The sequence below is a fragment of the Hippopotamus amphibius genome, chromosome 8 (genome assembly GCF_030028045.1).
Source record: "Hippopotamus amphibius kiboko isolate mHipAmp2 chromosome 8, mHipAmp2.hap2, whole genome shotgun sequence".
Classification (NCBI taxonomy): Eukaryota; Metazoa; Chordata; class Mammalia; order Artiodactyla; family Hippopotamidae; genus Hippopotamus; species Hippopotamus amphibius.
Window position 1 is genome coordinate 28281395 of NC_080193.1, and position 27233 is coordinate 28308627.

Genomic DNA, 27233 nt, shown 5'->3' on the forward strand with positions numbered 1-27233 from the left:
ATGGGACAGAATAGAGAACTCAGAGGTAAGCCCAAGCACATATGGGCACCTTATCTTTGACAAAGGAGGCAAGAATATACAATGAAAAAAAGACAGCCTCTTCAATAAGTGGTGCTGGGAAAATTGGACAGCAACATGTAAAAGAATGAAATTAGAACACTTCCTAACACCATACACAAAAATAAACTCCAAATGGATTAAAGACCTACATGTAAGGCCAGACACTGTAAAACTCCTAGAAGAAAACATAGGCAGAACACTCTATGACATCCATCAAATTAAGATCCTTTTTGACCCACCTCCTAGAATCATGGAAATAAAATCAAGAATAAACAAATGGGACCTAATGAAACTTAAAAGATTTTGCACAGCAAGGGAAACCATAAACAAGACAAGAAGACAACCCTCAGAATGGGAGAAGATACTTGCCAGCGAAGCAGCAGACAAAGGATTAATCTCCAAAATATATAAGCTGCTCATGCAGCTTAATACCAAAGAAGCAAATAACCTAATCTACAAATGGGCAGAAGACCTAAATAGACATTTTCCCAAAGAAGACATGCAGGTGGCTAACAAACTCATGAAAAGATGCTCGTATCACTAATCATTAGAGACATGCAAGTCAAAGCTACAATGAGGTATCACCTCACACCAGTCAGAATGGCCATCATCAAAACATCTAGAAACAATACATGTTGGAGAGGGTGTGGAGAAAAGGGAACTCTCCTGCACTGTTGGTGGGAATGTAAGTTGGTACAGCTACTATGGAAAACAATTTGGAGGTTCCTTAAAAAACTAAAAATGGAACTACCATATGACCCAGTAATCCCACTACTGGGCATATATCCAGAGAGAATCATAATCCCAAAAGAAACATGTACCATAATGTTTATTGCAGCACTATTTACAATAGCCAGGACATGGAAGCAACCTAAATGCCCATGAACATATGAATGGATAAAGATGTGGCACATATATACAATGGAATATTACTCAGCCATGAAAAGGAATGAAATTGAACTATATGTAATGAGGTGGATAGACCTAGAGACTGTCACACAGAGTGAAGTAAGCCAGAAAGAGAAAAACAAATACCGTATGCTAACGCATATATATGGAATTTGAAGAAATGGTACTGATGAACCCAGTGACAGGGCAAGAGTGGAGATTACAGATGTAGAGAATGGACTTGAGGACACGGGGCTGGGGTGGGGGAGCGAAGGGGAAGCTGGGACAAAGTGAGAGAGTAGCATAGACATATTTACACTACCAACTGTAAAATAGCTAGTGGGAAGTTGCTGTATAACAAAAGGAGATCAACTTGATGATGGGTGATGCCTTAGAGGGCCAGGATAGGGAGGGGGGGAGCGAGTCATGGGAGGGAGGGAATATGGGGGTATGTGTATAAATACAGCTGATTCACTTTGGTGTACCTCAAAATCTGGTACAAGAGTGTAAAGCAAATATATTCCAATAAAGAGCTTTAAAAAAAAAAAAGTACCACAGAACCACACGATCCAGGTTGGCCAGATCCACCAATGCGACACCAGGGACAAGGAAGGCGACTGCAAGTCATACTCCATTCTGATGGCAGAGAGTCGGCGCCCTGACCCCACTGGCTCGAGGGTCCATTGTAGTCCTGATGAAATTCCAGTTAGAAAGTAAAGGGAAACCATGGGGCAAAGCCCCAGGCATGCTGTGCCTGTGTCCAAGACCAACATCTCCCCGCGGGAGCCACACCCGCGTTCAGAGCTCCCGCCCTCTGTCCCTGCATCTGGGCTGGGGACAGTGCAAGCTCCATGGATGCCAGAGGGTGGCATCTTGCCCACTATTGAGGGCAGGCATGGCTCACCCACAGGGACACTGCCTCGGAGCGAGTCTCACTCGGACGCCACCAGCACCAAGTGTATGAGTCCAGTGAACACAGTACCAGCTACGCAGAAGAGGCTCCAGCTGTGTAATCCTGCAGGGGCCCGGGTCCCTGTGAGGCCACACGAGCCACGTGGATGCTGTTATAAACATGCTGGCCTAGGGCTCTCAAGGGGTCGGCTCCAGAAAGAGGGTCCACACTAGTGTTTCTAAACTGGGTTAGAACTGAGGGTGCCTGCGCCTCATTCCATCCACGCCCTCCACCCTCTGGTACTGAAGACACCAGTCTGGACCCTGCTCACCCTGCCGAGACGGATGCTGCTCTGCACTCAGAGAGACAGGACTCCATCTCACTACCTTCACTACTTCACACCTCCCACCCAGGACAGGCCCGTCCCAGCTCTCACTGGGTGGAGGATCCCAGCTCCAGACCCAGCCTCGCAGCCAGGGGGGACAGAGTCTCCTGCCTGAGGCTGCCCTTAAGCACAATGGGGCTGCCTCAGGGAGGGACTGCGGCACCTCGGGCCAGCAGGGAGGTGGAGATCGCTGGCAGAGCAGAGACACTGTTGCAGGTTGAATCTTGCTCCCCAGAAATTCACGTGTTGAAGTCCTAACCCCCAATACCCGCAAATGTGACATGACATGGAAACGGGGTCTTTGCAGATAATCAGGTCAAGATGAAATCATTTGGGTTGGCTGATCCAGTTCAATTGTGTTGGTATAAAAAGGGGGAATTTAGACTGACAGACACACACACACACACACACACACACACACACACACACACACACACACGGAAAATGCCTTGTGAGGACAGGTGCTGTGCTGTCCCAAGACAAGAGCTCCCAGAACCTGGAGAGAGCCCTGAGCCAGATCCTCCCCTGGGGCCCTCAAGGCCTTGCCAACACCAAGATGTCAGACTTCCAGCCTCCAGGACCGAGAGACCACAAATTTCTGTTGTTCTAAGCCACCTAGTTTGTGGCACCTTGTTCTTTTCTGTGTTTGTTCATTTGCTTGTTTTTTGGCTGCACCATGTGGCTTGTGGGATCTAAGTTCCCCCACCAGGGATTGAACCTGCACCCTCAGCAGTGAGAGCAAGGAGTCCTAACCACTGGACAGCCAGGGAATGCCCTTCTGGTACTTTGTTACAGCAGCCCTAAAGGACGGATACAGGCACCCTCTGCTCTGTCCTTCTCCCCAGACCACAGCAGGTGGGGGTAGAGGCAGGGCCCTTCACAGACCAAGGCCACTGCTGGCTGGTCACTCTGGCCCTGACTGTCTGGGAGCTCTGGACACAGCTCTCACCCTTCAGGGGCCACAGGAGGATGAGGACAAGGAGAAGTGGGGAGCTTCCTGGAGCTGGTTGCTGCACACCCCCTCTCCACCTGCACGCTATTCCTGGAGCCCAGAAAGCCCAAGAATAGCCAGATCCCATCCCTTACCATCCTCTGGGCCCCTCCCTCAGCCATCAGCAGTTTGGAATGGCTGCCACTATCTGCATCTTGATCTCAGTAGGGGAGACACAGAAAGAGGACACTGCCTGGTCACAGCATCTCACCAGCGTCCAGTGGCTCAGCCTGGCCCTTTAAGGAGAGGCAGGCAGGACAGACTTGTGGGGCCAACACTCCTCTTCTCAGAAGGGCCTGGGTCAAGCCAGGAAGCAGGGAGGGAAGTGGTGGCCAGGAAACCTGATTGGCAGGACGCTGAGGGCAGAGCGCCCCCTTCCCACCCCAGGTGCTGAGTGAAGGAGCTTCCTGCCTCCACCCGTAGGTCTGACACTGCACAGGTGGCCCTCCACAGGAGGTCCAGTCTGTCAGGGGTCAGCTCCAGAGACTTTAATCCATTTCCTCCAAAGTGGACGCGATGTAGCTGGCCAAGGAGGGCTCTGGGATGTTCCGGATGGAGCCCAGTGTCTGCCATGGGCAGGAGGGAGGAAGATGCCCTGGAGGTCCTCATGCGATCTGCTCACCAGGTCCCACCTCTGACTGACCAGCCCCCACACAGGTGCCTCCTTGCCAGGCATCCAGGCTCTGCTGGCCACAGGAGAGACTGGGACAGGCCCAGTACTCCACGTGCTTCTTGGGAAGGTCAAGGGGTAGCACACCCCATAGCAGCCCAGGGTTTCATAACCCCTAACCCCAAAGCTTGTTCACTCACTGTACTGACATTTTGTGCAGAATTTGGATGGAGGAGGGTGAGTCTGAAGCGCATGCTTCACGTGGGGACAGGCTGTACGGATAAGAGTGGGTAAAATGACGCGTTGTGTAACTCAGTTATTTACACCATTTACCATTTGGGTGAAGGGTAAATCATGGAGGTGAAGAGTGACTCTCGGTGGCGGGGTGTACACTGTGTGCCTGTGTGTGGAGGGAAGCTGGTGATGTTTGAGATCCCCGAATTGGGGTAAATGAGAGAGTGAAGTGTTCATTAATTGTGAGAATTAGGTAAGCAGTTAGGGAAACTAATGAATTAGTTCATAGAAAGTTTGATGAGAAACAGGATATTTACACAGCTTCAAAGCACCACCCTCTAAAATACCTACACAAAGAGAAAAAGAGTAACTATAGTGAAGCAGTTTGGCTGGCAACACCCCAACCTGGTGATGAAGATGAGCCATCAGTGATGGGATGAGCAAGGTCTCGTGCTGCCCAGAGGCTGCAGCAAGGACCAGCATCACTTTGGGGATATTCCTTCCAAATGTGCACCCCGAATTACAAGGAAACGTCAGACACAGCCACTCTAGGGGACATTCCACACAGTAACCAGCTTGTAATCCTCAAGTCAAGGTCATGGAGGTCCAGGAAAACCAGGGACTGTCCTGGGCTGAGGGGCACTGAAAGACCTGTGGGGTAAATGCAGCAGGTGCTATGGGGTGGATTGGGTTCACTCACATTCAGGGCATTTTGGGGACAGTTAACTGAACTCTCATGGGGTCTGGCAGTTAAGAGGCGGTAAAGCGTCAGGGCTGATTTTCTCATTTCCTGGGAGGTGCTGTGGGTGTGCAGAATTCCTTACCTGAAGGAAACACATAGAAGTGATAGGGGAATGACGGGGCATCAGGTCAGTAACTTATTTTCAAATGGTTCAAAGAGAAAAAGATCTTTGTATTGCACGGTCAATGTGTAAGTTTTCAATTGTTTCAAAATAAATGTTTAAAACCCTCAGGCCCGAGTTTTAGGGAACCTAGAATGTGAGTGGCTGTGCGAGTGGCCTGTCACTCCTGATGCTTGGCCTTGTAGTTCTGGTGAGGAGGATGGGTTGTGGGGGAAGCACATGTGGTCTCAGCTGAGACGCCCCCTCCTGGGAAGCCCCCAGCGTCTCCTCAGGGGTCCCAGGTTCCCTGGCTGCTTCCCACTTCACCCCATCCTCCAGCAACTACCTGGAAGTGCCCCCTTATTCCTTTGCCTCCCCCACACTCCTGCGGGCCCCGAGGGCACAAGCCTGACTGTGCCCCCCGCTGTACCACCTCTGTCCACCAACACGGGGGAGGCGAGGGTCAAGGGCCCATTCCTGGAGGTGACAGTCGTGGTGTCAAAGTCACAACCGAAGGGGGTTGGGGGTGCTGGGTGTTGCAGCCTGCTCGGCCCCAGGCCTGTGCACTTGGCACCTCTTCTTCCAACTCCGGGGAGATTCCTGGTTCCGGGGGCAGAGTAACCAGGTAAGGGGCAGGGGGCAGAGATGCCCACGTGACGCTTATAAAACAGAGCCCTTGGGAAGGACCTGAGTGTCCACCACCAGGTCCTGATGCGTGGATGAGTGCCCTCGAGCTGTGAAATGCAGGCAGGCATGGGAGGAGCAGGTCTGTGGGACAGTTAAGTGAATGGGAGGCGGTGGGCGTCAGAACATTAAACTTTAATTGAACAGAACACTTGTTTGTCAAACACAAGGGATCACAACCCAAGGGGAAGGTGCTCTCCCCTGGTGCACAAGCCTCTGTGTGGCCCCACACTGCACCCAGCACGTGACTGGGCAGGGAAGTCCGGCCTCCTCACAGCACAGGCAGGAGGGTGGCCACAGTGCAACACCCCCCTTGCTGGAGAGGGGCCTTCACTGTCCTCAACCTGCCCAGGAAATTGACTGCAATCTGTTGCTGCCTGAGTGCAACAGACCCACCTTTGAGTTCTAACTTCATGAATGTTTCTCAGATGCTTCTTGCAGTACAGGGGGTTGTCAACCAAACTATTCAAACATGCCAGGGGGCTCAGCTGCCCTCAGTGCTTCTCAGTGGAACCCCCAGGGAACTCAGGGGACCTCCTTGTTCAGTAGGGATAAACTCTGTAATCTTTGTTGCCAGATGTCCACATCTGCTCCTGGGGGCACTGGCCAGGCTCCCGAGGGGCAGCTCAGCCCAGACTGCCCCCCGAAAGCTCAAGGAGCATCCTGGCTCCCCAGAAGGCGTCGTTGGAGGTCTGGCCGTCAGGCCACTGCACCTGGAAAGCCAACACAGCATCACACACAGAAGTACCCTCTGTGGGCTCTGCCCTCTCACCTGTGCACCCCAACCCTGGAACCCACCCCCTCTGGACTCAGTAGGAAACACTGCCCCATGACACCTGCCTCTTAGCTCCCATTCCACCCAAGTCTAGCCTCGAGGCACCTCTGCCCCATGTTCAACTCTGAGCATTTTATTCACTCCAGAGTCCCATGCTGAGGAGCGGGGAGTGAGGAGGGAACCCCACGGTGCTTCGTAGGACAGCCTCACCTGGCTGGATGGGCTCAGCTGCATGGCAGACGTGGGGCCAGAGAAGGCAGGCGGGGCCGGGGCCAGCTCCGGGGGGCTGGAAAAGGGACGGTGTCAGGACAGGCCCTTTGCCAGGCCCTGTTTGAGGGTCACACCGTCTACCGTGAGTGATGCCCCTAGAGTTTTCTACCCATCAGAAGCCCTTCCAGATGCCGGACTCTCTTTGGGAGCAGCCCCCTCCTGCAGGGCCCTCAGGTGTGCAGGATGCTGCAGGGGCCTGTGTGACACCTCGAGCAGGTGGCTCAGGTAGTCAGCATGTCAGGGCAGGCTCACAGAGGAGGGGATGGTAAGCCAAGATGTAAAGGAAGACAAGGTCAAAAGAAGGGACAGGCCTGAGGTGTGAGGGGGTCACGAGGTCCTTAGGACCAAATCGGGGAGTAACAGGGGGAGCAGGGAAGGGGACAGGCGCAGCCACTTGGGACAAACGCCATGTGGTTCCTTGAAGTCAAATCACACCTGTCTGTGACCTAGTCGTCCCACTGCTAGGCGTACACCCCCAGACACATGAAGGCAACATGCAGGCCACCACGTTTCTAGGAGTGTGCACAGCAGCCCCAAACCAGGAGCTCCCAAGTGTCCACAAGAGGTGATGTCAACCCACACCAAGGACTAGGACTCAGCAATAAAGAGGAAGGGATAGGGACTTCTCTGGTGGTGCAGTGATTAAGACTCCGCACTCCCAATGCAGGGGGCCTGTGTTTGATTCCTGGTCAGGGAACTAGATCCCACATGCGACAACTAAGAGTCTGCATGCCGCAACTAAGACCTGGCACAGCCAAATAAATAAATAAATAATTTTTTTTAAAAAAAGGAAAGGATGCTTATATACACAGCAGCAGAGGCAGGTCCCAAAGTAGTCAGGCTGAGTGAAAGAAGTCATCCCATAAAAAGAGTATACACTGTATGATTGAATTTGTATGAAATTCTAGAAAACACAGCTAACGAAAGCAGGTCCTTGGTCCTGGGGTGACGGCGGGTGGGGGTGGAGGCAGGTGGAAACAGCCTTGGGGCCCAGGACCTGCAGCACAGCTATGGTTCGTGGTGGATACACAAGTCACACTCAGAATATTGTCATTTGTACCATCTAAACGTGGGTTTACTTCATGCCAATTACACCCCAATGAAGCCATTTTTAAACAAGGAATCGAGGTTATCAGATCAGAGCGAGCAGGAGAGGCCCAGCCAGGGGAGAGGCCCAGCAGGCCCTGTGGCCGCTCTGCTTCATGCAGCTCTGGGTCACAAATGGAAAAGTGAGTCCATCTGCGTGGCCTGGATTTTCCTGCCACGTGGCTGTTTCCACAGGCAGAGCCTGTGACCTGAGAGACTGCTACCTTACTCTCCTGTGCCCCCCAGTAATTCTACCCTCACTGGGTTCCTGATCTTCAGCTCCCAGACTTGGGATACCCTGAGCCCTGGGGACCCTGTCTTGTGGCCCCCATCGGAGATTCTCTCCCCACCAGAGGACCTCTGGCCCGACCTCTCCTCCTGTGAAGTCTCCTGGCCGCTTCCACGGCCCCCACAGCCATGGTCTACAGCACCTAGGCTGTTCACAGCCCTCCCAAGGCCCTTTAAAACTACAATCCGGAATATAAAATCAGGATTTTGATGCTTTCCAGAAAGGAAAACAGTCTTTGAGGAAAAGAAAACACCTGAAAGAGGCTGCTGGGGCCCTGGGAGGCCTCTGGGGAAGCCTGGCACCACCCACAGAACAGATGCCCGTATGTGCTCCCACGCTTGTCTGAGGGGAAAGCTGTCACCTTCTCTTGGTGCACATAGGACGAGACTCTGCACCCTGGAGATGGCGAGTCTCTGCATCAGACACTGCCCTGTCTACAGCCCCTGGGAAGCGTCCCCTGAGCCCCATGGCTCTGCAGCTTACCTCTGGGTGAGGATGAACTCTGGAGCCTGTGGAGAGGGCTGGGTCACCGGGAAGCCGCCCCCCTGTGGTTCTGCTTGGCTGCTGGGACCCGGACCCTCCTCCAGGTAGGTGTTCTGGGGGTCGCTGCTGGCAGGGTCAGCGAATCCTGCGCGGGAAGAAACCGCACACCCAAGTGCTGGGGGAGGGAGCAGGGCCCACATACAGCACAGCAGAGCCCCCACAGAGAGGCAGTGCCAGCCTGGCCAGCCCCAGCCTGGCTCCCTCGTGGAGGGAAGGCAGCCACCACTGTTGATCTCAGTGGCCTCTCCAGGCTTCCAAAGCCCAAAACCATGTCACACTTTGCTGACTTCAAATTTTTCTTTGTCATTCTAGACCTCATGCCAGCCCCCAGAGCCAAACAAAGACTCAGCACCCCACGTGCCCCACAGCCACCGCTGCCGTGGGAGGACAGGCCCTCACACGTGTCTCCTGCGCTGGTTCACCACAGGCTGGGCCCCCAACCCTTGGCTGTTTCCCTTCCCCTTTTACCTTGGGTTTCACCATGACTTCGCTGCGACACAACGTGTTACTACCTTACCTTGCTCTTTCTCTCTACTTAAAATATTACAGAAAATCTCTTAGGGTCCCTTTTACTCTAAAAGGCAAGGCACTGTGGACCTGATCAGTTCTGGGTCGACAGACATATAGGAGCAAAGTGAGATAAGAAGGAAGGTCCATTTCTGCTGGAAGTCTATCCAGGTGGTAAAATGAACATGTGTCCCTGATCTCAGACCCCAAACAACAGTCCTCCCTCCTGTCTGCCAGAGTGACCACTTATCTGCCTGCTGCCTTGAACCTTCCTAAGCATTTGGTGTTTGACTCTACCTCCACATTCTGCTGTTTCCTCTTTCCTGAAGAACTTTAAAGATACTCTTGAGGCCCATGAAATGTGGTTAAGTGCTAATTTCCAGTTCACACAGAATAGATCAATGGGTTATATCTTCTTCCTCCAAGAGAGAGAAATAAAAAGCCTCAACCCTGGAAGAAAGGCCATGTCATGGGAAGGGTAATTAACAGGTGGGAGATATCTGTGTTATGCAAATGCAGGGCACAGGTCCAATCCCACTGTGTATGTGTGTGTGGGGGGCGGGGATGAAGGGAATCCGGGGCATAAGCAGGGGCCAAGGACCCTGAGAGGTTTGCAGGGATGGGGGGAAAGCGAGGTGCTCAGGTGGCCAGCAGGGAGCTCGCTGATTCTCAGAGAGAATCACCCCTCACACATGTGGACATGGTGTGAAGACCAGCTCCCCTCACCCCAGTATGAGGTTGGCCACTGCCTGTCCTGACTCCAGGCTTGTTCGTAAACAGAGACAGGAAAAGGTCTCTGAAATGAAAGACCAGATGGAAAGATCATCTGATAAAATGGAAAAACTGCCTCCTGCATCAGAGAAATGAGTCTCCAGGCTCTTCCTCTTTTGGGATGCCCCCTACCTCCCACCCCCAGTTCAAGGAAGGGCCTGAATCCACAGTCCCAACACTCCCCCCTTCAGGCAACAAAGCATGTTTTCTGAAACTTCTAACTAGGATACTAGGAGAATTTTAAGATATTGCATCTACAAAAAGTAACATGACCTATGAAGAAAGGAAAATCAGAAATAAGAAGAGAGCGCTTGGGGGACTTCCCTGGTGGTCCAGTGGTTAAGACTGCTCTCCCCATGCAGGGGGCCAAGGTTCAATCCCTGGTTGGGGAACTAGATCCCGCTCACCATGACTAAGAGCCCACATGCGGCAACTAAAGATCCTGAATGCTGCAACTAAGACCTGGTGCAGCCAAATAAGTATTTTTAAAAAAATAGAAAAAGGAAAAAGAGAGCTTGGAGTTCTCTTAAAATATATAACTGTCAAAATATCAGAAGATAGAGTTTAACCCTAAAGCACATACAATTAAAAAAATTTTTTTAAAGGTAAGCATTGGACTTCCTAGGTGGCACAGCGGTTAAGAATCCACCTGCCAATGCAGGGAACACGGGTTTGATCCCTGCCCCAGGAAGATCCACAAGCCATGGAGCAACTAAGCCCATGCGCCACAACTACTGAGCCTGCGCTCTAGAGCCCACGAGCCACAACTATTAATCCCATGTGCTGCAACTACTGAAGCCCATGCACCTAGAGCCCATACTCTGCAACAAGACAAGCCACCACAATGAGGAGCCCGCGCACCACAATGAAGAGTGGGCCCCGCTTGCCACAACTAGAGAAAGCCCACGTGCAGCAATGAAGACCCAACACAGCCAATAAATAAATAAATTTATAAAAAAAAATAAATAAAAAGTAAGCCATTTTGGGAGATTGGTCCAGGATTTCCAACATCCAAATAACATTTGTGCTCTAAAGAGAGAACTGCAGGGAGGAAATTATCCAAGAAACTATGGAAAAATATTATAAAAAATGTCCAGAGCTTAAAGAAGCACTTGTGCTCTGGTTCTTTAAATTGAAAGGCTTAACAACAAAGTGAATTTAAAAGACTTACACCTAGGACCATCACTGTGAAATTTCAGAACACCAAGACTTAAAAAAAAGAAGCTCCAAGAAAAGAAAAGTATGTGAACATCAGAATGACATCTGACTTAAAATGACAACATTGGATGCTACAATGATATGCTGCTTTCAAATTTCTAAGGGAAAAAGTATTTTAAACTCAGAATTCTGTCCATGACAAATCGTTAATCAAACATGAGGGCTGATTAAAGACAATTTCAGAAGATGCAAGGAATCAGAAAATTTCCCTTGCAGGCACCCTTTTTTGTAAAGTTAATTAAAGACAAAATCTTCCCTGGTGGCGCAGTGGTGAAGAATCTGCCTGCCAATGCAGGGGACACGGGTTTGATCCTTGATTTGGGAAGATCCCACATTCCACAGCGCAACTAAGCCCATGTGCCACAGATACTGAGCCTGTGCTCTAGAGCCTGGGAGCCACAACTACTGAAGCCTGTACACCTTCAGCCGGTGCTCCGCAACAAGAGAAGCCTCCACACGACAATGAAGAGTAGCCACCACTTGCCACAACTAGAGAAAGCCTGCACACAGCAACAAAGACACAATGCAGTCAAATAAAAATAAATAAGTAAATAAATAAAGTTAATTAAAGACATTCTTTAACATAACAAGAGTCAAGAAAGAAAGAACAAGACCTGCAGTTAAGGAAACACTGAAGCAAACCCAGGGAAGCAACTGAAGGCTCTCAGGAGGATGGCTCCGCCCCAGGCACTTGGATGGGAACAGGAAGGAGACTCTGCAGCAAGTCTTCCTCAGAGGGGATGCTTGAAACACTGGAAGAAGTTAAAGACGTGATAAAAGCAGAAAATGTAAGGAAAAACAAAGCCAATGAGAAACTACAGGAAGATATCTAAAATTTTAGGTCACATGATGAGTTCAGCGCCAATATCCTCCTCATAAGCTGGGAAGTCACAAGATGCTATCATGTTTGGTGGACAAAATACATACCTGAATACATATTCTTTAAAGGTATTTACAGCTACAGTTACAACTAAGAAAGAAACTAGGGCAAGAGCAGTAGGGGTCTGAGCAGCTCAGCCCTTCTCTGCTGTAGCAGATGCTGACAACTTATGGGGACTGGAGTGCAGGGGTGATTGCCATTTCATTTCAACTCCTTCCTCACTATCTTATTTTCTTAGTCACGTGCACACTTCATTTTGAGAACAAAAATAAAATGAAAAATATTTGGCCTGTTTGTGGGAAGAGCCTGTTCCAACTGCACTGGTTTGGGGTCTAATCAAATACACGGGATTCAAGCAGAAAAGTCCTGGCCCCTCAAAATTCTCCCCCTGCAAACGAGTTACAAGCAGTTGAAGCATCTGCTGTGGAAACACATGGTCTGCCTAGAGTGGACCCACCTGTGGGGCTGGGCTCGCCAAGGGCAGTGAAGGACACAGCCAGAGCAGCGTCTGCAGGGCGCATCATGAGGTCCAGCCCGTGACTGTGGATCAGTTGTCCAGTCTGGAAGGAAACTTCCTTGGAGGATGCCAGTGCAAGAGACGTCAGCCACGACTCGGGGGCAGCCAGAGACGGGTCCAGTAGGTCACCGCCAGCAGCCAGAGGGCAGAGACCAGGTCCAGGGCAGATGGGGGGAAGAGTGGCAGGATCGTGGCTGGGCCCTTCCTGGTACATCTCGCTACCCTGAAGAGACCTGGGGAGAACAGTGAACACCATCCCTTGGTGGGCAGAGGCTCCCTCAGGCTGGGGTAGGGGGCGCCTGGGAGGAGACTCCAGCCCAGTTTGGGAATCTGGGCTCTGGACTGAATGCAGCCACAGACAGCTGTGGGGTCTACCACATCCCCGATCATGCTGCCTCCACAGTTCTCCCTGGGGCTGCAAGGGTTCCAGAGACACAAAAAATACTACTGCTGGAAACCTAAGATATGTTAGCAGTTTATTTACAAGTGTCTTCAATGAAGAACTGTTCCAAAATACTGAAAGCTGAAAATAATTAGGAAGAGCCTAATAGTTGAGTGAATGAAAGTGGATCTTAAAGGAATATTAGACAGCAGTCAATAATGAAAAGAGTTAATATTCCCCCCAAATGCTCCCTGTGTCTCAGATTGTACTCCTGGGCTTTTGTTAGCACCCCCCACCCCTGTAAGCTGTGTCACCACCTGCATGGCAGGGCCCATCACCATCCCCATTTCACAGGTGACAAAAAGGAGGCACTGAGAGGTCATGGGAATCTGCCCAAGGTCACACACGTGGGTAGTTCCAGCCTGGCTATGAAGTGCCAGCCTGGGTAGTGTCATGACAGATGCTGACAGCACAAGTGTAAATGGAGAAAGTGGGCACAGCTTGATGTTTACACAGACATGGACCTGGCTGCATGCTCAGACTCAGGCCTGCTGCTGCTGGCACTTTCCTCACAGCAGTTTGTGCAGCATCACAGGAGCGACAGGGTGAGGGAAAACGGTTAGACAGTGCCTGGTCTGTAGCAGGAACTCAAAAAATGCTAGCTGTCACTAACTGTACCAAACGCTAGAGAGAAACCGCAAGGACAATGAATTTGCCTTTAGGAGATAGGTCTGCATGTTTTTCTTTCTGTTTTCTCCATTATCCAAATTTTACGTGAAGTCAGGCTGTGAGTCAGGGTCTGGGAGTATGTGTGGCATCCATGACGTGGGCTCCTTGCCAGGGGCTCCCCTAGTACCTGGGGTCACAACTGTCCCTGCCCCCAATCATCACTGACCTGGTCCCAGTGTCCGGCAGGCATTCCTACACCCACTTCAGGCCTGGTCTCCCACTGAGGATGGGGGACTGAACAGGGAGACGGTGCCATGGCCTAGGTGGGAGGCAGTACCTGGGAGCCAGTGACTTTGGCACAGTCTTGTCTCCAGAGAAGCCTGGGGTCAGGGCCAGCGGCTCCCACAGCCCTTGGGTGGTCTCCGGGGTCTGTACAGGCCCACTTTCCTCAGGTCCTGCTAAAAGCCGATCAGATAGGAGGGGAGGCTGGGTGATGCCAGGTGTCCCATGCGGGTTGCCCAGTATTGTTTGTTCCTCGATCTTTGGTCGGAACCGAAACCCATAATTAGGATCCCAGGACACCCTAAATTCTGGTGCTTGGCTTCACTTCCCATGGACTCCTGGCCCTGGAGACACAGTAACCTCTCAACGCCAAACACTGCTGCAGCCCCACCTGGGCCCTCAGCTTCAGCTATCTCGCTTCCCACAGGGTGAAGTGCAGACTGGGGGCTGGAGGAGGGGAACTGTCCTGTAACCGGCGACCCTACCTCGGCCCTAGACACAGGTTTTGTGAGAGGGGCCACTCACCCGACCACCGAGGCCGGTCCACGCAGCCAGAGCCAAGACGGGGCTGGCCTATGGGCTGCGGGGGATGCGGACCCGCCTGCCTCGCGGGGCGGTCCTCGGCCGAGTCCCGGGCTGGCGCCGCGCGCTGCGCAAGGGCCCTCTGGCGCCGCCGGTAGTTGGCAAACCAGTTGTAGACCTGCTCCGTGGTCAATCGCGTCTCCGAGGCCAGGTCCTCCTGCCCCGAAACAACACGCCGCTTGCCCGGCCCTCTCCTGCGCCACGGGGCCGGGGCACCAGCGGGCCTCATTTCTCCTCAAGCCGCAGCCCCGCCGACGGGCCATTCACAGCCGGGAGGGCTCGGCAGGGCGTGCAAACCGGATCCTCCCGAGGCGCCACCAAACCACTGACCGCCGCCCGCCCGCTGTGAGAGCCCGTGGGCCACGACAGACCCTGCGACCAGGCGCCTGTCCTTCCGCAGGAGCCGGACGCGAAGCACCACCACGGGCCACAGCGCCGAGCTCTGGGAGTGCCCCGCTGATTGGGCCAGGGCGATCACTGGGAGAGCCCCGCTGATTGGACCCAGAGAGAAGGGCGCACGCCAGCTTTCTGAGCTAGGAGACTCTCACTCCTGCCTCGAGAGCTCACCCCTGCATCCTTGCTGCTGGAGCCCCCGGCTGCGGTGAGTGCTCAGTGAGCATCTGTTGAAGCCACACTGGATGAGGGAGTATTATGACTCCCGTGATGAAACTAACCGAACCACGTGTGCAGGCTGAATGTTCGGGGGCTGCCAGCCAAAGGGCGCGGTCCCCAGGGGAGTTCAGGGGAGGCAGAGACCAACAGCGCCCTGGCAGATAGGCCACTGGGGAGGTAAAGAGGTGTGGCTAAGGGTGCGGGCCAATCTCTAAGGGTGGTGATGTCACCTAAGGGCGGGAGTGCCCTACCTACGGACGGGGAGGGTAGGCTAAGGGGAGGGCTGCCTGGCCTCGGTCTCATCTGCTCTTACCCGCTCGGACTTGCTGGGGTTGGTGCTCACGCCCGAGGCAAAGTCCTGCAGCTTCTGGCGGACTTCTCTGGGGAAGTTCCGGCTCTTGAGGCCTTCAGGGCAGAGGGAGGCGGGCGGCGGGTTCCTGGGTGAGAACAGTGAGGAGGTGGTTACAGACCCCCCTTCTTCTGAATGCACCTGCCGTGCTCCCCTGGACTTCCTCTCCTTTCACTGGCCACCCTCCTCCCCGCTGTGTGCTGCAGTTCCTGGGTCCATCCCCTGAACAAGGGAGGGGCCTGGTGTTGCCTGGGCCCACACGCCACACTTTCACCAGGGTTTCCAGTACCACTGCTGACTAGTGGCCATGACTGTGGAAGGTGGATGATGAGGACATCCTCTTTACTGAGTGTATAATTGAGATTTTTCCAAAAGATAAAAAGTGTCATATAAACAAACGGCACTGGTGTATACAAGATTTCACATCCAAATGCCAATCGAACAAATCCCCATGAAGTCCCAGTGGAACTCAGTCTCCCACTCCCCACATCTTCCCCCAGCCTGTCCTGCGCAACCCAGCGAGAGACCACCACGTCTCTGCCAATCAGGCCAAGAGCCCTGGAGCCTGGTGTGTTCTCTTTACCTTCTCCAGTACATTCAACCTATCGGCAAGTCCTCCAGCGTCTATCCTGACATAGCCCTTTCCCTGGCCACAGCCACTCCCAGAAACTCCAAGAACCTCCTGCCTCTGCTCCTGCACTGAACACCTGCTGTAACTCCAGGGTCACCCCTCCTTAAGCCCAGAGTGCACCATCCCCGGGTCAGGCCTCTCCAAGGCTCCACAGCCACGTGCTGTAGCCCCCACCACAACAAAGGGCCAGTGAGTCACAGCCCTCTGCTAAACGTGTTATGTTAGCATTCCTTGCTCTGGATTATGGGATCTGCTTTGTTTCCTTGTCTACTGTCCATCATCCACACCCTCGGGCAGCTCCAGGGGAGCAGGGCCCCAGCACCTCTAGTAGCACCAAGCAGCCAGGGGCCTCTTCACAAACACTGCCTGCTGATTCATTCACTTTGCTGAACTACCCTCCAGCAGGCTTTAGGGAGGGACCTGACTGCATCCCTCAAGGGTGATTAACTGCTGGGCTTTGAGGACATATCTGGCGGGCACCATGAGAAAAATTCTGATCCAAAAGGAATCCATCTCTTCTTCCATCAACCTGGCCCATGGCTCATCAAATCCTGTCACTTGGCTTTCAGGAGCTCAGAGCGAGACCTGCAGCTCCTCCAGGCCAGTAGGGAACACCCAAAATCAAGAACAAGGGCTCTACAGTCTCGATGTGTAGGCTGGAATCTTGCCTTTGTACCTCTCAAGCATGTAACCAGGCAAGCCACTAACTTTTTTGTGCCTCAGTGTCCTTATCCATGAATGGTAACAATGGAAATGATAATAACCAGTAGTCGTAACATTTACTTGGTGCTGATAATGGTCATAGTGATAATTAACATCTATTCAGAAGCTAACGTGTGCCAGTCTTCTGAGCACCTCATTCACCTCATGTGGTGCTGGCAGCACCCTCACCTTTACCTCTCTTTAAAGGTTCTGCAGCCCTGAGGGGCCAACCGGGGATCTGGACCAGGCCGCCTGCAGAGCCTGACCATGGGGATTAGCTGAGCTGAGGGGCACCCACCCTGCAGGAGGAGGGTGAGGTCAGGGTGCCCACCTGCTGACTCCCTCCCTGCAGCATCCTCACTGACAGGCAGCGGCTCCTGCTGCAGCTACAACTTTTGGCCTGGGTCCTGGGAACCACTCCCTATCCTCACCCTGCGGACACAGGTGGGCAGGTGTCCCTATAGCCCGCTGAGCAGGTGAGATGATGCTCAGTGTCGGGCCCGGGCTGATGTTGAGCCTACTACCCTCTATTTTTTTTTTTTTTAGCTCTTTACTAGAGTAAATAATTGCTTTATGCTGTTGTGTCAGTTTCTGCTGTACAACAAAGTGAATCAGCTGTATTTATACATATGTCCCCATATTCCCTCCCTCCCGCGACTCCTTCCCACCGTCACTATGTCACCCCTCTAAGTCATCACCCATCATCGAGTTTATCTCCCTGTGTTATGCAGGAACTTCCCACTAGCTATCTATTTTACATTTGGTAGTGTATATATGTCAATGCTAGTCTCTCACTTCATCCCAGCTTCCCCTTTGCCCCACCCCTACCCTGTGTCCTCAAGTCCATTCTCTACATCTGCATTTCCATTCCTACCCTGTCACTGGGTTCATCAGTACCATTTTTTTTAAGATTCCATATTTATGCATTAGCATACAGTATTTGTTTTTCTCTTTCTGGCTTGCTTCACTCTATATGACTCTAGGTCCATCCACCTCACTACAAATAATTCAATTTCATTCCTTTTTATGGCTGAGTAATATTCCATTGTATATATGTGCCACTTCTTCTTTATCCATTCATCCGTTGATGGGCATTTAGGTTGCTTCCATGTCCTGGCTATTGTAAATAGTGCTGCAATGAACATTGCGGTGCATGTTTCTTTTTGAATTATGGTTTTCAGTGGGTATATGCCCAGGAGTGGGATTGCTGGGTCATATGGTAGTTCTGTTTTCCCTCTGACTATTTTTGCTTCCTCTCTTCTCTCCCTGCCCTTATCTCCCTGCCTCTACTTCACCTCAGCCCTTCTGTAGTTTTGGAGGGTAAATCCCTCAGGAGCCCCAGGGAATAAGCACCAATAAAGGCCAGTGCATACCTCTTCCTGCAGCGGAACTTCTGAACCGGGGTCAGCGTGGCCACGCCGAGCCTCTTCATGACCAGACGGTAGTGGATGTCGTTCCAGAGCTGCACCAGCTTTGGGCTGCCTCCTGGCACCCGGCATCCCTGTGGACAAGAGCCTGCCCCAGAGCCCCGCTGTCCACCCGACCCGAGCCTCAGAACAACCTCTCGTGGGGTCCTAGGGGCGAGAGCATGAGCCCCATGGCTGCGCTCCAGTCCCCACCAGGCCCTCCCACGAACAGGAGGAGGGCACAGCGCTCCCTCCTCCCCACAGGTGAGGGGCAGGAAGATGAAGGCTAACTCTGGGCCATGGCCACTGCACACAAGAGGCAGACCTGCACTAAGAATCACACGGTCAGGTCTGAGGGGCCCGAGGCTTGACCCCTGTCTTGCGTGAAAGGCCTTTCCCACCAGCAGGGCGGGCACATCCTGAGCTGAGGGGGATGAAGGGGTCCTGGTCTGTACCAGTGATAGCTCCCTGACCCAGTGTGACTTGGTCACGTACCCATCTTTAGAAATGGCCAAGGATGCTGAATGTGGGCCTCCCCCAGACACAGCCCCTGTGGTCAGTGTGTGGTTCTTGCCTTTAACCCCAGTGTTCTCAGGACCACCTTGGTGAGGGAGGTGCTGAGACTCGCTTAGCTTTCTCTCCACAGCATCTAAAAAAGCCCCTTTTGCTGGGTTGAGGGCCGCAGTCTCCTGCCAGAATGGAGTTGTCAGCCCATCCATCAGGCAGGGAGCCCCCTTGGGGTCTCTCCACCTGCAGGAGCGGCCCTTGGCGGGAAACGCCCTTCCTTAATGTGAGGGCCCCATCCTCTCTCAGGTCCAGAGCACATCACTTCCTCAGAGACATTTCTGGACCACCCTGACTGAGTTACTGTCCTTTTCCTGGGGCTTTTGCATCATTGATGTCACATTTCATCACTGACTGCCTTCACAGCAGCTGTTGCAGCTCAACTGTGTGCTCATCCACTTATTGTGACATATTTGGAAAGCTGAGCCCTCATATGTTCCAGGTGTTATGCTGGGTGCTGGGGACCCTTTAATGAGCAGAACTAATGCACCCCCACTCCTGGGGCCTGCAGTGCAGGAGGGGAGGCAGACAAAACACATCCCAAAATAAACAGGTTTCTAGTTATGAGTTTAGGAAGGAGCCACAGAGGGGGATGAGGGTTCTCTGAAATCTTTGAGAATAAAGGAGGCACTAGCTCGACGGGGTGACATTTAAAGCAGAAACCAGACAGGTGGGAAGGCACCAGACAAACAGAGTGGGTCCAGCCTGTGGCAGAGGGAATGGCCCATATCAAGGTCAAAAGATAAAGATCTCAGGAGTTCCAGCAACAGCAAGGAAGCCAGCACGGCCACTGTGGGGGAGCCAGGACTGGACAGCAGGCTCTGGGGACACCGCCTCAGCGCACACCATGGTCCCATCTGCAGTTTTAATGCTCCCTCCAGCTGCTACGTGAAGAACAGATTGAGGGAGCAGGAGAGGACATGGGTGGGGGTACAGCCAAGAGGATGTCACTGTGCTTGGGGGAGGGAGCAGAAATGGAAGGAAATAGAAAGAATTGAGTATCGTGAAGGTAAACTCAGCATGAATTACGCATGGACCGTAATATGGAATGAAGGGGCTTCCCTGGTTGTGCAGTGGTTAGGAATCTGCCTGCCAATGCAGGGAACACAGGTTCGAGCTCTGGTCTGGGAAGATCCCACATGCTGCAAAGCTACTGAGCCTGTGCGCCACAACTACTGAGCCTGTGCTCTAGAGCCCAAGAGCCACAATTACTAAGCCCACATGTCACAACTACTGAACCCGTGTGCCTAGAGCCTGTGCTCTGCAAAAAGAGAAGCCACCACAGTGAGAAGCCCACACACTGCAACAAAGAGTAGCCCCTGCTTGCTGCAACTACAGAAAGCCCGCGCATAGCAATGAAGACCCAATGCAACCAATAAATAAAAAATAAACTTATTTTAAAAAATATGGAGTGAAAAAGAGAAACATAGGCCCCCAAATCTCTTATTAAAACCTTTTGAGCCAGATGTATTTTGGAATTCAGAATTTCTCACATTTTAGGAAGGAACACAGGTATACACTATATAATTTGCACCGCCCCAGTATGATCTGGGGCAGGAAGCATCCTGCAACCAAACACACCAGGATCTGGGTAATGAAATGTACTGCAGTAATATTAAGTGGGTAAATAAGGACATAAATAGCTTCATATGAATGCAGCTGAGGTTTTGATGCCAAAGGAGTTGAGGTTCAAAGTACCACCAGAGAAGTGACAAACATACTCATGGTTCCAGAGTCCCGAATGCAGACCCACAGCTAAGGGACTGAGACCCTGGGTCTGTCTGATTGCTTGTCTAACTAACTGGAATGCCAGCTTTCCAAGCCAGGACCACCAGTCCAGGACCACAGGGTTAGAACTTAGCACCGTGAGAGTGAACTGTCCTATCTCAGTTTATAGCATATCTCCCCCGACTCCTGCTGACTTCTGGGCATTTCCACTGTGTTCAGGACAGTGGTGGCTGCTGCCCTAACTCTGCAACTCCCCCCCACCTCCCCCGCAGACCAGTCCTACCTTCAGCAGCAGGCAGGCAGCCTGGTGCTGCTCCTGCTGGGCCAGGGTGCTGGCGCACACTAGGGCCACATCCTCATTGTCCAAGAGGTACAGGTGGAGCTGGCTGTCCAGCATGGCGGTGATCAAGGGCTGCACCTGGGTGGGGTCGTCCTGTAGGTCCCGGCACAGCCTGCCTGCAAGGGTCACCAGCTCTGCCAAGGGTGGGCCAGTATCCCCGCTTCCCCTCAGCAGCTGCAGAAAGCTCTGCATCCCCAGTCGGGTTGGGCCTCTCTGCAAACAAGACCACAGTCAGTCCCATGCTGAAGGGCCAACTGCACATCAATCCTCAGATCGACTCTGCGAGGCCTTTCCTGCCACAGGCTCAGTGACAGAAGACGGGTGTCAGGGCCCACCAATTTCCTTTTAGTCCCCACAACAGCCCAGACCCTGGTTGTGCACCAAGATCCAGCTCGGTGCTGTAGCTGCGAGAGTTCTCCTCACTCCTGGGGAACTCTGTCTGTTCCCCTCGTGTCCCCCCCCCGCCCCGGTGCCACCTCTCTGTTTCCCCCGCTTCTCACACAGGTTGTCATTACGTTTCCTCCTTCCTTCTCAGGGCTCGGTGGAGGTGGCGCCACCTGCCGTTGGGGACATGAGATCCCCCCAGCACCTGCTGGTGGAGAGCAAGACCTCTCAGAGCAGCTGGGCTGCGCCCCGGCCAGGGGCTGGGTGGCTGCCCTTTACGTTCCTTCAAAGGGGAGTCAAGGGACCCGCTGGGGTGGGACTAGCAACATTTGCTTTTTATTATTTTGATTTTGGAAAAAACCCCCAAAATTTGATTTTGGAAAAAACCCCAAAGCTTATATTTGAAAGCCACAAAGATTTAAAGGTCACTCTAATCCGACAAATTAATAAAAGAAGGAAAAGGAAGGGAAGGAAAGAAGGAAGGATGAAAATGAGGAAAGAGTGAGTGAAAGGCAGGCCGGCCGGGCGGGAGTTTCGGCTCCTTGCCCTCACATCGCTGCTACTAGCACCGAGTTCCCACCTTTGCCAGGTGAGGACACAGGCTGAGAGGGCTGAGGTAACTTGCAAAGGCCCGAAAGTGGGGACCCGGGCAGACTGGCTTCCGAGTGACCCGTTACATCCCCAAAATCCACTCAGCTGCCCTCCCACCCCCACACAAACAGGTGAGCACGGCAAGCTGGATTGAAGGCTTTGCATTTTGTTTTTAAATTACAATCTAACTACGTAAACATACACCAAGTTTTAGCAGCAGAGAGAGCTTGCTTATGGCAATACTTAATCTGGCCAGCGCCGCAGTCATGGTTCCTAGTCTCCGCTGGGCCCTGCAAAGTAAACTGCAGCCGCACCTTCACAGCCGTGATCTCTTTTTCAAACAACCTTCAGACCTGTGTTTACAACTACCTTACTTCTACGGAACAGATTCGTGGAAGCGAGCTTAAAGGGTGTGCGCGCTTCCAGCGGAGGGTCTGGCCGGTTTCCAGCTCTTTCCGCCCGGCACCGCCTCCAGGGCGCCCGCCCGGAGATCCGCTCTCGCCGCCGCTTCCGCGCCCTGTCGCGGGCTCCTGCCTCAGGGCCCCGTGTTTCTTCCCGTCGCAATTGGCAGGAGGTCCGAGACCCCGCATCCTTCGAGGGACCCGGGTTTCTTCCAGCGCCGACAGTACCCCTGCCCCACACAGCTCCAGAAAGGGCGGGAAGGAGGCTAAGGGCCGAGCTCACACGGAGGGGATCCTGGAGTTCGGGAAGGCACCCTGAGCACTGAGGAGACCCGGCCCGGCGGAGACAGTGGGGGCAGGGGCAGGCAGCTCTGCCCTGCGTCCTGCCGGGACACCCTCCGCCTGGCCAAGGCCCTGCGCGGCCCGCCATACCTCTCCTCTCCGGGTGCTCTGCTCCCCGCGGGGGCCAAGATGCCTCCTCGGCGGCCCGCCCAGGACCCCGGACTCATCACCGTCGCCCGGACGCCCCCTCCCCCCATTCACTCACCTTCGCCCGGACGCCCCCAGTTCACCGCCCCAGCCAGGCACCAGCTGCCCTCTTCCACACTCCGCCCCCACGTGCTCCGCTCACAAGGCCGGAGGCGGCCTGGAAGGCGCGGTCGCTACAGTGTATCAAGGCCTCCGCCAATCCCTGCGAGGGCCCCGCCCAACGACCCCCGCCTGTGTCCTGTGCCCGCTAAGTCCAGGGGGCCCTGAGGGTCTGCCTGGGTTCGAGCGGGGGGGTTGCGGTGGTTCTTGGTGAGCCGAGAGGTTGGGGGGCCGCTGCACGGGAGCCAACAGGTCGGGGGAGTTGGAGGTGCGCCCACAGGCCCCGGAAGGAGCGGAGCCGGGGTCCTGGGGGTCCTGGGCTGGGGTGGAGGAGAGGGCGCCACGACTCCCAACCCCTGCAGCAGGAGGAAACTGTGACCCTGGACTAACCCCACGCCACTGCCCTGGCGCTCTGCGGAGCCAAAGCCCGGCCGGGGTCGCAGCCTGGGGGGCAGACACTCCCGCCCCTCCCATGCAGGTGGAGATCCGCACCCCCAGCCAGAGGGCCCTGCGGATCCCACGCCCGCGTGACCCCGGAGGCGCAGCTCCAAGCGGTGGAGAGGCCTTTGCGACGGTGGGGGTCCGAGTTCTCGGTGACCCTGGTCACCCACGCAGGGGAAGCCACTGCACTGCCACCAATGGCTCGGACACTGTCTGGCCTCTGCCCTGTGTAGTCTACATTTTTGTGAGATGTTGTACACAGCAAGCTGGAAGGAGCTCTGGAGATGAGACCAGGAGGACTTCAACTTGCTTTTGAAAGGGTGGTTGGGGTAAAAATTCTCTGATGTCAACGCTTATGCCTAAATTTATGCAAAAGACTTTGGCAGAAAGAGAAACATTTCAGCGTTTGTTCACGTGAACATCTGGAAACAATCCAGGCGTCTGCTTCAGAAAGAGGATGGGCTCCTGGAGGGTAATTAGTATTGTGCAGAGAAAGAATGCTTCCTGACCTGACTAGTGAAACATTGTACAATAAAAACGGCTGTTACTAAACAGTGTGAGTGATGTGAGCCCGTTTGAAAAGTACAGACGTAAAATGACATGTCACATCGTTGAACCCTGGTTGCCACTGGGTGACAAAATCATTTTGCTTTATTATTTTTATTTGGCTTTTTAATTTTCTTCTTTTTGCTTATCTATGTTTTCTAATTTTTATAAAAAGGCAATCTGGTTTCTCGTCTTATGGTTCTTTTCAAGAAGTGAAAGAAAAAATATAGACAACAGGGTTGGGGGAAGCAATTCCCACCCATCAAGTAGTGTACCGAGGCGGACATGGGTGAACAGAGGACATTAGAGATTTGCTGCAGGAAACCCTCCCCTTGTGGGAATGCCTCACAGGCCTTTTCTCCAGGACTGGCTGGTGCTCAATGAGAATATTCCTGGTTGCTCTCCACCCGTGAAGCACCAATGAAGGTAAAACCTCAACGGAACCCAAAATGTCCAAGTACCTACATTATTACATTTAAATGTAATTCAACAAATTTTATGATTCTAATTAATTGTTATGAAATCGGTTACTTTTTTTGGCTGCCAGGTGAGAAGTTATTGTTTATAAACATTGTCTTATTTGAATTTCCCAAGCCCCCTCTGAGCGAGTATTTGTTCCCTTTAATAAGGAAATAGGTCCAGTGAGTTTTTTTTTAATAAATTTATTTATTTATTTATTTATTTATTTATTTATTTATTTTATTGGCTGTGTTGAATCTTCGTTGCTGCACACGGGCTTTCTCTAGTTGCGGCCAGTGGGGGCTACTCTTCCTTGTGGTGCACAGGCTTCTCATTGATGCGGCCTCTCTTGTTGTGGAACACGGGCTCTAGGTGTGTGGGCTTCAGTAGTTGTGGCACATGGGCTCAATAGTTGGGCTCATGGGCTCTAGAGCACAGGCTCAATAGTTGTGGCGCACGGGCTTAGTTGCTCCGCGGCATGTGGTTATCTTCCTGGGGCAGGGATCAAACCAGTGTCCCCTGCATTGGCAGGTGGATTCTTACCCACTGCACCACCTAGGAAGTCCCGGTCCAGTGACTTTTAAAACACTTTCCACCAATAAGTGGTCTCCTTTAACTGTCAGACTTGAAAGCATATATTCTTAACTTAAGCACATAATAATTTTAAGTATTCTAAATCAGGGCAAACTCTTCATAAGATGCATTTTTTTAAAAAAAATTTATTTATTTATTGGATTTATTTTTTGTTGGCTGTGTTGGGTCTTCATTGCTGCACATGGGCTTTCTCTGGTTGCTGCGAGCGGGGGCTACTCTTCATTGTGGTGCGTGGGCTCCTCATTGCGGTGGCTTCTCTTGTGGAGCATGCGCTCTAGGCACGTGGGTTTCAGTAGTTGCGGCACATGGGCTCAATAGTTGTGGCTCACAGGCTCCAGAGCACAGGCTCAGTAGTTGTGGTGCATGGGCCCTAGAGCACAGGCTCAGTAGTTGTGGTGCACAGGCTTAGTTGCTCCACAGCATGTGGTATCTTCTTGGAGCAGGGTTCGAACCTGTGTCCCCTGCATTGGTAGGCGGATTCTTAATCACTGTGCCACCTAGGAAGTCCATAAGCTGCATTTTCAATAGAGGTCTGATCTTTCAACACAAAGTAGGCCAAAATGTAATTATCCAACACCCACTGTAAATAGAAGCTGCCTCTCTCTTCTGTGCTCACTGGTCTGAAATGCAATCAAATTACCACATAATGCAACCTAAAGCATACTTACCTACTATTTCCAAATTTTCTATTCTCTTCCGGACCCAGGCTACCGGGGGCTGACTCCCGATTCAATTGCTTAATAGCTGTGTGACTTTGGACAAAGTACTGATCCTCTCTGTACCTTTTCTCCTCTTTGGTAAAGTTTATTCTTTGTAACAATACAGACCCTCTTTCCTCCCTGGTTTGAGATCATAAAATGGGTCAATACGGGCTTCCTAGGTGGCGCAGTGGTTGAGAATCCGCCTGCCAATGCAGGGGACACGGGTTCGATCCCTGCTCCAGGAAGATCCCACATGCCACGGAGCAACTAAGCCCGTGTGCCAAAAAACAAAAAAAAAAAAAACAAAACAAAAAAAAAAATGGGTCAATACTCTACACGTGCTATTGTCTTCATCATTTTGTCTCTTACCTGCATTATTCATTTTTAACACATTCAAAATCTGGTAAGGGAACTGCCCCCTTATGACTTCTGCTTTTCAGAGATTTCCTGTCCATTCATATACTTTCCCCCATGATGAAGAGCTGAACACAGTAAAAAAAATCCCTGATCCACAGGAGGCTGGAAACCCATCTAAATACAGCCTCCTAAGAACCTCTACTTCACCCTGAACCCCTCTTTTCCCTCCAGGGAATTACTGTCATCCCCGGGGGTCCCCCTGAGGGAGTTCCTCCCCTACCCGCACTGCCCTATGAAGCCTTCGTGAAGGCCCCAGGGTAAGTACCCCCCGGGAGATTTGTCAGCTTTGTTGAATGTCCGTCTGCATATTGGAGTGCTCATAGCTGGTGGAGATCAGTCCTTTGGGCCCTTGTTTGGGTTCACAGAACTGCAGGGAGCAGGCCATCTGGGGAACACCCTGGGAAACCAATGCCTGACAGAATAAGAGAGGGGATATTTGACATTCTGGGTAGAATGCTGTGAAGGACAGAGGGAGTGTAAACAAGAGCTTGAAAGAGTAACTCAGCCATCCTTCCTTTCTTGGAAGATGGCAGATGCAGGTAGGGGCAGGGAACAGGAAAACCTTCCAACATACTCACCCAGAGGCACTAGGAATTTTTTGGGGGGGCGGGTGCGGGGGCCTGTGCCAGAAGCAGTTGAGGCTGCCAGCCCTGCTAGAGTTAGACCCTGTTCTTTTACAAGCTTGGATGAGTTGTACCTCCAGCTGAAGAAGGTCTTTCAGGGGATCAGAGCTGTGCAGTGCCCTCCTCTGGGTCCTGTCCAGGGCCCCATGGCATGCCTCCTTCATCACCCTGGGTGCAGCATCACCACTCATGGCCATGTCCCAGCACGTGGGTGCCCAACCCTCCCTGGAGTCTGGATCTTAAGGCCCAGGCCAGAGTACTTTACCATCAAACAAGGCCAGAACTAGGGTGAGGCAGGTGAGGAATCTAAACACTCAGTAATCAAGATAAACAATATTTTAATGCAATAGTTTTATTTTCTTTATTCTTTAAGCTGAATCTTTATTTTATTTATTTATACATACATACCTTTATTGGAGTATAATAGCTTTACACTGTTGTGCCAGTTTCCAGTGTACAACAAAGTGAATCATCTATATTTATATATTTATCCCCATATCCACTCCCTCTTGAGCCTCCCTCCTACCCTTCCTATCCCACTCCTCTAGGTCACCAGCAATCATTGAGTTGATCTCCCTGTGTTAGGCAGTTGCTACCCACTAGCTAGCTATTTTACATTTGGTAGTATATAAATGTCAATACTACTCTTTCACTTTGTTCCAGCTTCTCCTTCCCCACCTCCCCATGTCCTCAAGTCTGTTCTCTACCTCTGCACCTTTATTCTTCCTCTGCCACTGAGTTCACCAATACAATTTTTTAAAATTCCATATATATGTTAGCATACGGTATTTGTTCTTCT

At 52.3% G+C, this 27233-nt stretch overlaps 1 protein-coding gene across 2 annotated transcripts; it reads right to left on the reverse strand.

Moving 5' to 3' along the window:
- Positions 1-6212: 6212 nt before the first annotated feature.
- Positions 6213-20881, reverse strand: ANHX (anomalous homeobox). 2 transcript variants are annotated; one of them, XM_057744647.1, is made up of 9 exons: positions 20633-20881; positions 18025-18152; positions 15283-15406; positions 14301-14514; positions 13831-13951; positions 12383-12675; positions 8490-8634; positions 6572-6647; positions 6213-6299 (listed from the first exon to the last, which is right to left on the reverse strand). In XM_057744647.1, the coding sequence occupies exons 1-9, from the start codon at positions 20879-20881 to the stop codon at positions 6213-6215; spliced, it is 1437 nt and encodes a 478-aa protein (XP_057600630.1). The 2 variants fall into 2 exon arrangements, with proteins under 2 accessions (XP_057600630.1, XP_057600631.1); XM_057744648.1 differs by lacking the exon at positions 12383-12675 and having other exon boundaries at positions 8490-8615.
- Between the last annotated feature and the right edge of the window lie 6352 nt (positions 20882-27233).